The sequence below is a fragment of the Molothrus ater genome, chromosome 2, assembly GCF_012460135.2.
Source record: "Molothrus ater isolate BHLD 08-10-18 breed brown headed cowbird chromosome 2, BPBGC_Mater_1.1, whole genome shotgun sequence".
Classification (NCBI taxonomy): Eukaryota; Metazoa; Chordata; class Aves; order Passeriformes; family Icteridae; genus Molothrus; species Molothrus ater.
The window spans coordinates 7,180,893-7,195,298 of NC_050479.2; the positions used below are offsets into that span (position 1 = coordinate 7,180,893).

The 14,406-nt window shown below is 44.1% G+C and overlaps 1 protein-coding gene across 1 annotated transcript in view; it reads right to left on the minus strand.

Annotated features, from left to right (window-relative positions):
* Positions 1 to 3,610: 3,610 nt before the first annotated feature.
* LOC118691073 (amine oxidase [flavin-containing] A-like) overlaps positions 3,611 to 14,406 on the minus strand; it is a 35,029-nt gene continuing 24,233 nt past the window's right edge. The window contains 10 exon segments of the mRNA XM_036390115.2: positions 3,611 to 4,879; positions 5,351 to 5,413; positions 6,758 to 6,843; positions 6,846 to 6,868; positions 8,030 to 8,127; positions 8,544 to 8,601; positions 9,519 to 9,572; positions 10,904 to 11,000; positions 12,253 to 12,412; positions 13,361 to 13,510. Of these exon segments, the coding sequence (XP_036246008.1) occupies positions 4,724 to 4,879; positions 5,351 to 5,413; positions 6,758 to 6,843; positions 6,846 to 6,868; positions 8,030 to 8,127; positions 8,544 to 8,601; positions 9,519 to 9,572; positions 10,904 to 11,000; positions 12,253 to 12,412; positions 13,361 to 13,510 (945 nt within the window). The 3' untranslated portion in view covers positions 3,611 to 4,723.

A 14,406-nucleotide genomic window follows, 5' to 3' on the forward strand; every position in this document is an offset into this window, starting at 1 on the left:
GTCCTGGATTTCACCAAGGTTTTGATGAAAGTGATGGGGCTCAGGCTATAATCCAAGGAGTTTTCAAGTGAGTGATCTGGTCATGGAAGTCCAAATGCCAACACAAGCAATAATAATCTCCTTTCCTTCATTTTCAACCTCATCTCAAGTGGCAGCTGCCCTCTTGTACTGTGAGTGGCAGGCGTATTTCATAAAGAAGAACTGTAGGAAGATACAGATGGCAAAGGGCATCTGTCCTATATTTTCTTGTGCTTGGTAAGGTTAGAGACAGTGCAAATTCATGCCCATGTCTGATCTGTTCGTTATAGACCAGGGAACACCACATCCCTGGGACTCTGGAGGAACAGATGGGTGGCTTGAAGGCCCTGCTGACCTCCTCTGGCACCCAGCAAGGTGCCAGCACCCCTGCTAAAGCTTCCCTCTCCTCTCATGTGTAATGGGCTCTCATTTGGGAAACTTTTTTCCCTGCTCCTTCTATGTGTCCTGGGTTATTCTGTTTCTGTTATATAAGATGTGTCACCCTGTTTTTGCAAGTTTTTCTAAGGCTTCTGATGTTTACATTCTTGTAACAAACTTTCTCACACACTTTATGTAAATAACTTATTGTTTTGCATTCTTTTATGGAGGAGGAGAAAGCTGATGGTCTGTTGTTTTGTCCAGTGTCATTGGAGAGGTGGGACTGTCACCCTCCAATCCACTGTCACTTTTGGAAATCTATAAATGTTGGAGTCAGAATTAAACTTTGCTCTTTTTTGCCTTGGAAAATCCAGTGTCTGTGTCTTTCTGTTTTGTGTCCTAGAGTGACAAAGATGAGTCAAAAAAAACCAAAACAAAGAGAGCAAGGAACAGGGAACAGAAGCTGGAAATCCAAGTACTACAAATAAAGAACAGAATAGGAACTGTAGCTGGAGCCCAAAGTATTTGTTGTCAAGTGCAGGAGCTGAGTGGGAAGAGCAAAAGTTACAGTTCACTCACAAAGAGCACATTCGATTTCCCGTCCTGGATTTTCACCAAGATGAAATTTCCTTACTCTGTGTGTGTGTGAAAAGCAACTGTTGCAGGGGAGAAACAGCCCACAAGGAAGAGAGCTGACTCTAGCCACGTTTCACAGTAGAGGACTCTCTTTGTTTGTTTGTTTTTGTTTGTTTTTGTGGAGCTGGGAGCTGAACTCTGTGCAGAAAGCATAAAACCAGTCCCCAGCTTGACCCCAGCATGGTTCCTGGCTGAGGAAAGCCCTTGCTGTCAGGCACCAGAACCTGGTCAGTGGGACGTGGGAACCCACTGGTGGGAAACTGGAGGTTGAGATGTGTCAGACTGTGCTGGCACATCACCCTGGCTGGTATTTTTGTTCAAAAACATAATGCTAATTTTCCCAGTAGTTGGGGGGTATCTCTGATCCTGGGAAAAGAGATCAAGTACAAACAGTACCCCACAAAAGCCAGTGTTGGCTCATGGGGGCTGAATCAAATGTGAATTGAAAAGCATTGTTGGTGAAGGACTAGCAAAGAGGCCAAGTGAAGGCAACAACCTCTTGCTTTCCCAAAATGGATTTTCACATAGTAATAGAATGTTTTGGGTTGGAAGGGATCTTAAAGATCATCCCATTCCAATTCCCTTTGATGAAAACAAGCTGCTTGGGGCTCCATCCAGGGAAACCTTGAACACTTCCAGGAATGGGCCATGCCCCAGTTCTCTGGGCATCCTGCCCCTCACCATTTTGAGGTTGGATGTACCTTTTTAGCAACCTGGGTGTGTCTGGTCAGATCTCGCCCTTGTCCCACACAAGGAGCATGACTGGAAGGCCACTGTGTCCCTGGGGGACATCCACATTCACTGCTCCAAAACATGGAGCCCCTGCAACCTGGCACTGCTTCCTTGGGGTGGTGGCCCCTTCCCAGACCTGTGACCCAGTGCTTTCCAACCAGGGGGGTTTGAGTTGTCAGTTCCCTTGCCAGGAGGTTGTGGGCTGCAGGTAATGAGGGAAGGAAAGCCTTGCTAGGCTGATGGTGCTAAAAATCAAACAGTGGCTCTTCTCCTGCACCTCCTGCCCATCCAGCCCCTGCTGATCCAGCAGTGCATCCTGTTTCAGGGTCCCTGTCCCCATGGGCTGGTTGATGGCAGCCAGGGGGGAACAACCCTGTCACCCTTTGCAGGCAGGAGCTGCAGCCAAGGGAAGTGGGCCAGAAAGGAGGAGGGAGAGTCTCACAGGAGATTTTTCCATCCCCAGGGCTTGGGCAAAGCTGCTATGCTCTCTGTAAGCAAACCCAGCAACTTGATTAAAAAGAGGCAGACCTCCTCACATATATCATCCCCACCTACTTATTTTGGACTGCCTGATCTGTGTGCTCAGTGGTGTTTCTTATTTCACTGATACTGTGGAGCATTAAGGGAATGCTCCACAGTTTTCTCCCTCTGCTGTTCCTTCTGCCAGTGCTTGCTCTGGTCTTTGTTTTACTTCCAACAGCCCTTTCACCTAAGGTTTTCCCTGTTTCCCAGGGGTGTCAATGCAATTTAGTTCCCACACTGGTGCTGAAGGACTTGGTGTGGACCCCAGCCTCTCCCACCTCACCCTGTATTCAAAGAGGACAGAACATTTCCCACTTCTGCCAAAGGAGTGCAAAGCTCTTACTCCAAAAATGGGGCACTGAGCACCCCTGATTTGGGAAGGTGTCCAAAGGCTTTCCCATTCCCATCCTGGGTGAGGGCTCTGCTTGGCCCCCAAAAGAAAGAGGTGTTTCCCTGGTGCTTCAATCTCCCAGCTTTAATACCAGCAGCAGCTCACTTGGGGAGTTGTCAGTGGTGATAAACTCAGTCCCATTCTGTTTCAAAATTGGTTTAAGAAAGATGCCTGGCTGTTTAATATTTAAGCTAAATGTTTAATGTTTAAACAGGGAAATTGGTCTGATTGTCAGAAAGGGCATTAAAGCAGGATGGGAACTGGTCTATAATCTCTGACAAATGCTGCCCTTTCTCTGCAGCTGCCTGGTGCCTGGGAGCTGCAGGAGTTTCAGAAATGCCAGTTTTAATCAATCTCACTCATTTCATTTGCTGCCTGCCAATCCCACAGCAGTGAGATGTGCCTTTCCCTGGGAAGTGGCAACATTGTACCTGGCCCTGTTTAACAGTTTGAGATTAATTCAGCTGAATTGCATTGGTATTTCAAACCCCAAAGTAATTTCAATAGAAATGTGTGTGGAAAAGGTGAAAAGTGAAGCTGGACAATGTTGGCTCATGGGTGTATTGCAGATGATTTGGGGTCCCTTTTACATGTGCACACAGAAGTTCTGATGTCAAGCCTGAAAATGAATGGCTCTAATTGCTACAAATACACCTATGGATAAATTATTTTTGAACAGGTACAGGCAGTTTTTTTCAGATGGTGGAAATGCATGTGGCAGTGTAGAACTATTTCAGACCACAAAAGGCTCCTCAGCAGCCTGTGCTCCCTCGCTGAGGAGGCACAGTGGCTGTGCCAGGCTGCATGCCCAGGGTACTCCTTGTGCACAGGAATTCCTGCTCAGCAATGGCTGGAGCTGGGGAGAGCACACTCAGCAGGGAGCCCTCGAGTCAATCAGCAACTCAGGAAACTCACAAAAAACCAAGCAAGGCAGAATCTGAAGAAAAGTTTATAAGAAGATCAAGGTTTCAGGACTATTGAAAGGCACATTTCACCCATGTTGAACGACAGCTGAGCTCATGGACACGTACAACGCTCAAAATTCATGGCAAAAAGATCACATAATGATGGCACATTGTGAAACATACATTCCAGACTTCAGTCAAACACTAAAGTGATTATTTTAAGAGTATCATGTACATAATAAGAGTGGAACAGGCAGATGCATCCAATTACTGTAATTTACAAGGCAGTAATTCGAGCCTCAAATACAGTTCTCCTTATTAGAAGAGGGGCTATGGATTAGCAGCAAAATGAGGGGCAGTAAATGGACAGGGAATCAGGAAGCTGCTGCCATTTGGAAAATAACAGCCAGCACCTGCTGCAAGTGGGAGGAATTTAACTTGGCTAATTCATTTCACTGTGCTGTGGCAGCACAGGGCTGGGCTGGATGGATGCTCTCAGGGCAGGCACCCTGCAGAGCAGATGTGCACAGATGTTTCCTTGGCAGTGGGCAGGATGAAGTCCAGCCATGCCTCCTCTCTCCCTGTTCAGTGCTGTGCCTTGTGCTAATTACCTCCTTTCATCCAGCTCGGGGTTAAATTTCACATTGCGATGATTAATAATTAATCAAATGCACTTGAAAATTAATTTGGCAATTCTAGGACTGATTGGCATGCTAATCTCTTCTGTGCAGCGGGGATGGTATGGGAACAACCTCGGATGTTCTGAGGTGAATGCATGAGGGCATTTACTATCTTGTGTGGTGAAAAATAAAGCACTGAGTGGAAACAAAAGCGTTCTCCGAGACCTCCTTGCAACTCAGAAAAGGTGTGATTTGCATTTTGCCTTCCTGTATTAGGAATATATCATTGATATTATCATGTCCAACCAAAACCAAATGGACAAGTTTGAAAAACGCCCCCACAGTTGATTTATTTCTGTTTAACTGCAGTAGATTCGATGCATTAATTATGGGACTAAAAAGAAAAATCACAAGGAGAAAAATTGTTGGCTCTTTCCAGCTGTCCATGCCACTTCTCTCCAAAATAACACTCATCTGGTGAAAGGGGAGGAGAGGGGGTGTGCAGCTCCCCCTGGTCCCCGCTAGTTCCGGCAAGCAAGTCCCTTTTTACAGACCAAGAGCCCTACAGCAGCCACAGAGGTGACACACAGGGTGCAGCTCAGCAGGCACAGCAGCCCCGGTGCCGAGGGCAGGTTCCTCTCCCAGAAGCTCCTGGAGAATGGTCGGGCTGGGACATCCTGGGGGAGAGAGGAGATGGTGACTCCACAGGGTGTCCCCTCACCCTGAGGTGGCAAATGCCCCCCCTGAGGCTGGGGAGGTGACAGGTATTTCCCAGGTGGTGCAGGGAGAAGAGTCATGGCTGTGAGATGTGTGTTCTGTCATCCTGAACAGCCACAGGACAGTGAAGATGGAGTTACTTGTGGCTGGAATGATGTTCTATTTGGCTTTAAACCATAGACTGGGACTGGGCAGAATTAGGCTGCATTTTTCAGTCCCCCAGGCTCTGAGATCAGTGTGCTTGGCTCTTAGTCATCCACCCTTCAGACAGGGGTAACAATATTCCTTGGACAACTCACAAAAATAATGCCATCAGCATGTGAAGTGACTAAAGGCTTGCCTGGGAGCAGGGTGCACAGGAGTCACTGAAATAGGGACACACCTGATGAGGGGTGTGTGCCTGACTGGGTGACAGTGATTCTCTGGCTCACCTTTGACTCTGGCTCTGGCATCCAAATCTCACTCTTGGAGATCTTCCCCATACTGTGCAGTACCTAGAAGAAAAAATTATTTGTGCCATGTGAAAAAATTATAACCCACAATACTTCCAGTGTTGGAGAAACAGAGGAAGTCAGAGCAAGTGACATTGATAAAAGGTGTTACTATGACTAGCTGCAAGTCCCTTGAACCAGAAAATGTACAGTGATTTCTACAGATTTCTAGAGCTTCTCTAAATATTTCTGTGGGAGGTTTTTAGTTTTTTTTTTTTTTTTGGTTTTTTTTTTGGTTTAGTTTGGTTTTTTTCTGAGTAAAAGTAAAAAAGCTTTTTCTCAAGGCAGTTTGAGAAATACCAAGGTGAGGTTACAGCCATGCACTTGGGACACAAAACCTGTTAGAAAGGGATATAGATAAGAGGAGATATAGGGATATATCTAGATATAGAAAGAGGAGAGATGCAACTCTGAGGCTCTCACAGCATAGAATTATGGAGCCCTCCCTCACCTATTCAGGCAGTACAAAGCTTATCAAGGATTTTTCTTGAGAATAAACTGATTCAATCAGTAAATCATGGGGATTTTGGGAGGGGAAATGAATGCCTCCAGAACACAGCTCACTGTCTTTGTAACTACTGCTCACAGACATGGAGAAAAGAGAAATTAGGTGACTTGAAACAAAGCAAGTAATAACAGTTATAAGGCAAATATGACATTCTGTCAAATGGAAGTAAAAGACTGATTTTCCTTTAAATAACAACTTTGTGGCTTTGCCATGCAGTTGTAACTGCAATGTGCACCCTTAAATGCTTTTTTCCCCTCCCTCCAGGTTGTCGTAAAGGGATTTCACTGTGACTGGGAACCCAGCCCAATGTGTGTCATTCTGAGGAGATTTAGACATTATCAGAGCTGCACATTACAATTTCATAAGGCTCAGCTAACAGGACTGTCTTGTAAAAGGAGAAGCAGAAGGGATAGATCAAAAATGAGAACAATGTTCAGATTTTCAGATTTCTGCACAGGAAATAGCTGTGAGCATTTGAAATGACTTAGATGAGTTTTAAAACACGCAGTGATTAATTTGTTAGAAATTGAGGTAGTGTATCTACAAGCAGCATCAGGTTGGAGGGTTTTTGGAGGCTTTTTTCCTCTAGACATGCAGTACATGGCATAAGCTTTATTTTAAGTCTCCAGTTCAGTAATATTCTGATTTGGTTGAAATTCTTGGCTTCACTTTATTCAATAACCAATAAAGTAAGTTTAAAAAATAAAAATGTCATGTTGTTTTCTAGTATCCCTCCGTGCCAATTCTAGGAGCCTTTGCACTAAATCAGACTATCCCAGCAGTACTTAATCCTTTGCAGCCTTTTGATAGAGATGCTGGGAGCAGAGCAGGGTGTGTACCTCTCTGGCTGCTCTCTCTCCTGCCTGCACAGCTCCCTCCATGTATCCGCTCCACTGCGTCGCTGTCTCCGTGCCAGCAAAGTAGATCTGTCAACAGGCTGGCGAATGATCCTTCAAAACAAGGGGAGAATGTCAGGGGACAAGTGACAGGAGGGTGATGAGCCTTCTAAAAGCAATTTATGGCTTTGATGGAGCACAGGGCTTCAGCAGTCCAGAATCCCTGCAGACCTGGGCTGAGGGGTGATCAGCTGTCCCTGCAGGACCACCCGCTTGCTTCTGCACTCAAAATTCAGTATCTGAGAGAGAGAAAAACCTGAGGCATGAATCAGTGTTCCCAGCTTCCACAAAAGTTATACAGGCCTGAGTTTAGTGCTGGGTAAGGGATAATCCTAACAGCCTGCAGCAATGCAGTGCAGATGATAGACTGATGTCTTCTGCATGGCAGCTTTGCTGTTATCCTGCTGTTACAGTGGCATGGGGATGATGTTCCTGCAGTGCTAGATCACCAATATCAGCTTCTGTTTGGGGGCTGGACTTGGCTGGCTGCTGAAGGCCTGGCATTTAGGGAGCTGCATTCCCCCCATAGTGTCATAAAGGCAGTCCCTCAGCCCTGCAGTGCTGCACAGCATTCCAGCCAACCCAGCTGTAGGTAATTCTCCCACTGGGAATGTGCCTGGTGTAAGGGCTCCCATGTAATCACCCATTAGGTTTTCCCAGTCTGGTTGACAGCAGCTTCCCCAGGCCAGACACCTCACCCATCACTGCCTGAGTGTTTGGATAAATGACAAGAGATAAATGACTGCACATGGGACAGCTCCTCCCCACGTGATCGCAGCTCAGGCAGGGTCTAACCCCATGCTGGAGATGCTGAGGAGCTCCTGGGCCTCTCCTGAACCTGATGCTCCACCTATACAATCACTGGAGACTCTTCATCTGTCCAAGATGTGTGTCCTCAAGGGCTTGGGGGTCTCTTGAGGGAACCACTGCAAATACTGCATAGCACAGACTACTGTAAATAATCCAGAGGGGAAAAGTTTTGTGGCTTTAGCAGGTCCCTTTGTGACTGTGTTTCATCTCCTTAAAAGCCACAAGAGAAACTCTGCTCTTAGTAAAGCAAACAGCAATAGCCTCATTAGCTGGGGAGTGGGGGAGTGGAAAGAGGGTTGAAGTTCCCCTGATATTGTAAATATGCCATGGGTGTGTTGCATAAAGTATAGCATTGTACATGAGCTAAGAAGTGTGAATTAGGAAGCAAAGCACTCTCAGTTTTACCTTCCATAGGAATGCATGATGCCTGGTGGGAAATAGGCTGTGTAGCAGCCCCCTGAATATTGCTCCATGGTCCAGTCCTTCTCTTCATAATGCACAGGCTGTGAGTTTCAACAGAGAAAACAGTGAAACACTGACAGAGAAACTGGAAATAAAGAATATCTTTCTTTTGAGGAGGGGGAAAACAGGCTAAGAATACCTGCCAAAGGAGTGCCATGTCATCTGGCTAATGCTATCCATCTGCACAAAACAAATTTTTGTGCTTTTACAGAAACACCAGTCTCCCACAGGCACATGACAGGACAAATTAAAATATGCACTGCCTTCTCTTTTCTTGTGCAGGGTGAGACTGGCAGTTCTTTTCTTCTTGTGTTCAGTCCTGTCCTCCCCTTGATGAATGGCCCAACATGCAACTTTAGGTACACATTTTAGGTGCCAGGAACTTTGCCCTCATCATCCACAACAAAGGAGCAACAATATTGTACAACAGAGACAAAACCAGGCATCAATTCCTTACTTGTAAAGCCTCTCTCATCCCCAGTGCCTTGGCATATGCCTCAGAGATCTTCCTTTTCCTGTATGAAAATAAAATCAGAGTGAGTCAGAAAAAAAAAAGGGGGGTGTGGGGGGGAACCTCTCCACTCTCATCTTTCTTATAAAAAACCCAAAATTACTGCAACACATGGGAAAGAAAGTTGGGTTAGGCTTTGTTTTCAAGTCAGATTTCAAGTTCTTATCTTAACATACATATTTCAAATGCTGATGCCTAAAAGTTACGTCAAAAATGGACCCAGGGAATGGGAAATGAAGGTTGATTTTGGCAATGAGCTCTAAAAAAATAAATCTTTGTACAGCTATTTTAGGATGCAGAGCCAATTCATCCTCATGTTCACTGATGTAAGACCAGAAGAAAAGCAATATAAATCAATTAAATCCCTACAGATTTACTATAGCTGGGAATAAAATATGAGCTGAAGAATGCTCCTCACATTCCTAAGCAGAGCTCCCCTTTCACTTGCACTGTACCAAAATGCACATTTAGAAAGTACTGTTTGTTCATTTCACTGATTAATGGGGAAAACATACTTTTATAAACACAGAAATTTAAATTTTTTTTCACCCAGTCTGAATCTGAAAAAAAGGAGACATATCAGCACTGCTGTATCCCTGGGTTAAAGCATCATTCAGTGGAGATGTAGTTTGGGAACATGGTTGGAAAAATCTTCTCCATTCACACAGAGATCCAGAATTGGCAAGTCATAGCATAGAAGACTTGGAAATTTAGAAATATCTATAACTGGATGAATATTAGCTTTAGTGTCTCAGCCTGTTTATGCTAAAATCTCAATTTCTGCCCCAATTTCCAGTGCTGGTAATTGCACTGAGCATGTATAAATGTGCACATTCACACACATATTTACACACATTCCTGTGGGGAAGCATCCCAAATAAACAACTTGTTTCTGAATACCTACAGCCTCTGAACTCTTACCTCTCTTCCTTGCTGAGATGGGCTAGCTTGACAGCCTTTCTGCTAAGGATGAAACTGAAAACAAAAATAAGGAATATGAACATCACCCCAGCTGATTTGCAGGCTCAAAATGACTCTAAAAAGGGATTGGTAAAGCTCTTTACTGGTATGTAATGAGCTGCACGTTTGCCATCATACCTCAACATCAAATAATTAGAGGTCACACAGGGGAAAAAGCCCGTGCAGGGTAACCTGCAGAGTTAATTGAAAGGGAGGGTGTGCATTCCCTATCTAGGTCTGATCCAGAAGGACTGAAATTCTGAGCTTTATTAAGCTTTTAAAGTCCAGCAGGCAGCTGCCTGTGTCACTTGGTGTGAGTAAGTGACAGCAGCCTGCTGCCCTGACAGGCACTGCACAGTGCCATGGATCACTCCTGCAAGAACTAGGATTGATATTTATTCATCTTGAAGGAAACAGATTTGACAATTAGTTCATCTGGCCCTAGTGGAGATATCCAGGGGATGAAGTATGTTCCTGCACTCTTCTAGAAAGTCACATAAATCCATGAGGAAAAAGAAAGCTGGAAATTGTTTGCCATGTGGGGTTTGGAGGAGGTCTGCTGCTCTCAGGTCATGGAAGCTTTCAAGCCTTGAACATGCCCATAAACATGTACAGTTCAGTAGAAGGGGTGAGCTTTCCCCACCAGACACTTAAGGAGCAGTTGCCTGACATTTATATTGGCCTTTTTTGGCAGTGTCACCTCAGATTATGGTGGAAACACTTGTAAAGATTATTTGTTCACTTGGTTTCAGCTATTTTAAAAGCCAGTCAATGCTGTCATGTATTTTCCCACCTGTTTGTTCAAACTGTAACATTTTAATTTGTCAGTTTCTACAGAATCTTGATTTTTTTTCACTGCACAGCTGCCTCCCTGCTTCAGCAGCTGATGTTCCTTGTCCTACCTCAGCTCAGTGGGGAGAGGAGAAAATGAGAATTTCTTGGACAATTGCATTGTCATTTTGGACCAGGCACTAAACATAAAATCCCAACATAAGCCAAATACAGGCTCAAACAGATAGGTAAGGCAGGGATTTATTTCTAAATCTACTCCACAGCAAAAAAACCCAAACAAATGTGAAGTGACTGCTTAAAAAGACCACAGCTGAATTCAGCAAATCTTTCCCAACCACATCCTTGTATTAGGCTCTTTGTAGCAGAACCTTCACCAAAAATTTATATGGACTAGAGAGGCACAAGAGGCTCTGCAGAAGTGCTCTCCTCCATCTGTGCAAACTGTGGAAGTGGGAAACACTGATGTAACCTGGTCATTTCCCCTCTCCCTCCTGCTCCCACTAACTCTTACAAGAGGAAATACACATCTGTGAGTGTGGCCCAGCAGCTTTTACCCCATAATGGCAGGGAAAGTTCCATCAGGTTTTGTGTCATCTATGGTTATTCCAATTGGAGACTCCTCATCCTCAATGACGAAGGAACCACAATAACCTGAGGGGAAAGAAACCCCAAGATGATTGTTAGAAAAACTTGTTGATGATCACTGTTTCTGCTAGGAATGAGCAGGGAAAATGATCCATAAAAGGAATTGTACAGTAATTCTGTTATTACCAATAACACCTATGTGTCTGAAGTGTCTCTGTAACAGTTTCTCTCTTCTCTCTGACTCTGGGAAATTGTGTACACAGACTTGTAAAAATCTTTAAAATTCCATTGTTAGCTAACAAGGAATTTCTGTGGATTGCTGCAAGTCCCTTTGGCTTTCTGTTTTGGGGAGAATAAACATTAAAAATAAATGGATCTAGTCAGAATTATGGTGATTCATTCCATGAGTAACTTTGACCAAAACAAAACCCAATGTAATTACATCTGGTCACTGCAGGCTCAAATCTCCACTATTTTGATTTTGGTGGTGATAAGATTGTTAGGAATGGTGCTCCATAACAGTAATGCAGCAGAAGCATGGGATGTCTAATCTAGGATCACATCAGGACATGTTTCAGATGAACATGCAAAAAATCTCATCTAGATGATAATGCCTGACTATATTCCTGCCTAATCTCAATGGCCAGGTTATGCCCTGAAACATGCAAAAATTATATTACTTTGATTAAGAAATATTTTTAAGATTCTCAATATTGTTAGGAAGAAAGTGGAATTAATCTGTTCATAGAAGTAGTTCTGAAAATAGTATCAGTTAAAGCTGAGGAAAAAAATATTACAGAATGGAAAAAATATTTTGAGCTAAACAAAAAGCTAACCTACTTTTCCCAGTCCTCTGAGATATCAAGTCTGCAGAACAGAAGATTAAAATCAGGGAAAGGTCTTGCTTACACCTTAAGCTCTGCTTGTCATCTGCTGTAAATTCTCTTTGGCTGACCTAACTGGGCCCAGCAGGAGAAGAAGGGAGCTGATGCTGCAGGGAAGCTGATGCTTCTGTGCTCTGCAGGTTTCAGCAGGGTTTCCCAGGGAAACACTGCTTCTTCTCTTGGTCATCCCACCTCAGCCACCTGCTATGAGATTTGGGATCCTGTTTGGGTCTGGACTCATCTTTGGGACAAGGCATGCACTCAAGCTCAGAGAAAGACTTCTGTTTTTCTAAGGAGCTTTACTTTTCACTTTTCTGCATGTTTGATTTTGGGGTTTTGAACATTTAACCCTCCCTTGGATTTATTCCCTGATTGTTAGACAGCAGAGCTTCAAAATTTGCAGAGTTCCCAAGTCCTCTGCTTTCCCCACCTACCCTTCCTCCTCCAGAAGGCTTCCCTGTAGTACATCATGGTTTTTATGACACTCCCCATAGGCAAACGCTGAATTAACTGGTTTCTGTTTGGTGGCAGCTCTGGTTTGTAGTGAATCTTTGTTGTCAGGATTGGAGGGATGGCACTGATCACATACTTGCTCTGAAATGCAGAACAAAGTCAGCACAAGGCACTGCCTCCCCACGAGCTCATCCCACAGGACAGGTTTGAAAGACACTCTTAATAGCTGCCAACAGCTTTCCCACTCCTGACCCTGCTAGGTGGCTTTCCCACACACAGATTTCCAGGTGACAAAAGTAATTCTGCCATTTCAGAAACACAGAGCTGGAAAAAACAGACCTGAGTTGAAACTTGGCTGGAGACAGGTGGGGAAATAGGACAAGAGACATCCTATGGCCTGGGTAAAACTGCCTTTATCATCTCCAGGAAAATATGACCCACATTTGTCCCAATTGTAAGGTGCTAAAAAATCATATTTGTGCACATTCACAGGATGTTACTTCAGCACAAGGAATACTAATGGTGATTCCAGCTTTCCTGAATGTGCTCCATCCCTCTCACAGGCCCTGGGTCTGACTGGAGCAGTGCAGGACTCTGGAGGGTGACACTTTATCCCAACACTGCTGCTCTCAGGCTGGTGGGGCTGCTGCTGCCCCAAGGGTGCCCTGTGGGTCATCATGTGCTGATGGAGCATTTTAAAGCACCCAGTACAGAGGCAAAATCTTACTAAAGGTGTTTGAAATGGCTTTTTTTTTTTTTCTGTGCTGTGAACTACAAACTTAGACACAAACAGGAAGGTTATTTTTTCTTCCTTTGAAGTGGTCTCAATGCAAAACTAAAACATAAAAATATAGGAAGATATAGAAAGTTAAGGCAGAGAAGTCAGAGTAATGACAGAAACCAAGTAGCAGAACACCAAGAAGAGAACCAGTCATAAATAAATCTGTAAAGCAGGTTCCATGGAGTGTCAGCATAGTCCAAGAAACAGACACACACAAATGGGTATTTCCTGATTACAGCTGGCTAAGAGATACAGCAGATATATTCCCCTGCTAAATGCATACTCTACTTTTATTCTGATTGAATTACCTCATATATCTCATGGTTTAGAGTCTCCACAAGGACATTATCCCCTGTCTGATCAATACTGATCACAGGTCTCTCCAGTTTAACTCTGCCTTTCAGGCGTTCCATTATTTTCTCCGATATTTGACCAGAACCCCCTTTAAACTTCCTCTCCTAAAACAACAAAGAGGAAAGAAACACAGACAAAAAAAATCAACAGCATTAATCACAATGACATTGAATGTGACTTCTGCTCACCATCACAAAATTGCAGGCCAAATCTTCAAGTCCTAAGGATGCATAGAGACACCCAGACTTCCAGAAGGGTGAGGGCATAAACCTGAGCCTCAGTGGGGATTACTGACTGAACCACTTTTGCAATGGCTTCCTTAACGACCTGGTTTAAAGACTCTAAGCCTAGAGAACATGCACATATAATGCAGACTTTCTAGCAAAAATAAACATATCACTTAATTCAAAATGGGCTCTGAGTACTTTACCCACCACAGTGCTACAAAAACCCTCAAGTGTGACAAAGAAATCAACTCTAAAATGAAATATTGTGCCAGCCCAGAAGCAAGACAGATATTTAACTGAGTCTGGTCTCAAGGTAATGAGCTTTCTCCCTTTGTTTTCTCTGGGAAGACACAAAGACAGTGCTGCCAGGAAAGAAAGCACAATCTGTGCCACACATTTCCCTGTAATGTCCATGCAGAGGGCCAAGGGAAGCACTAAAACCTCTTTTATCTACCAGCCACCAGCAGTAGGTAAAGCAGCTCCCTTTTACATGTAAGATGCTGGCAGAGAGGAAAGGATCCATTAAGTTTTGTGCTGAAAGACTGAAATGGCTGCCCAAGCAGGTTTTATAAGACTTGGAAGGGCCACTAAGCCAGAAACCCTTAGTGCTTTTGCTCAACTAAAATTGATTGGGGTGAGGGAAGAAGGAAGCATGATAGGAACAAAGACAGATTTTCCCATCCAGCTACAAAGAAAAGAAATGCTCTTCCCTGGTAGCTTTCCCTTCTCCACATGTTTCATTTATGAGTATCTTGGGATTAATTTTATTTTTA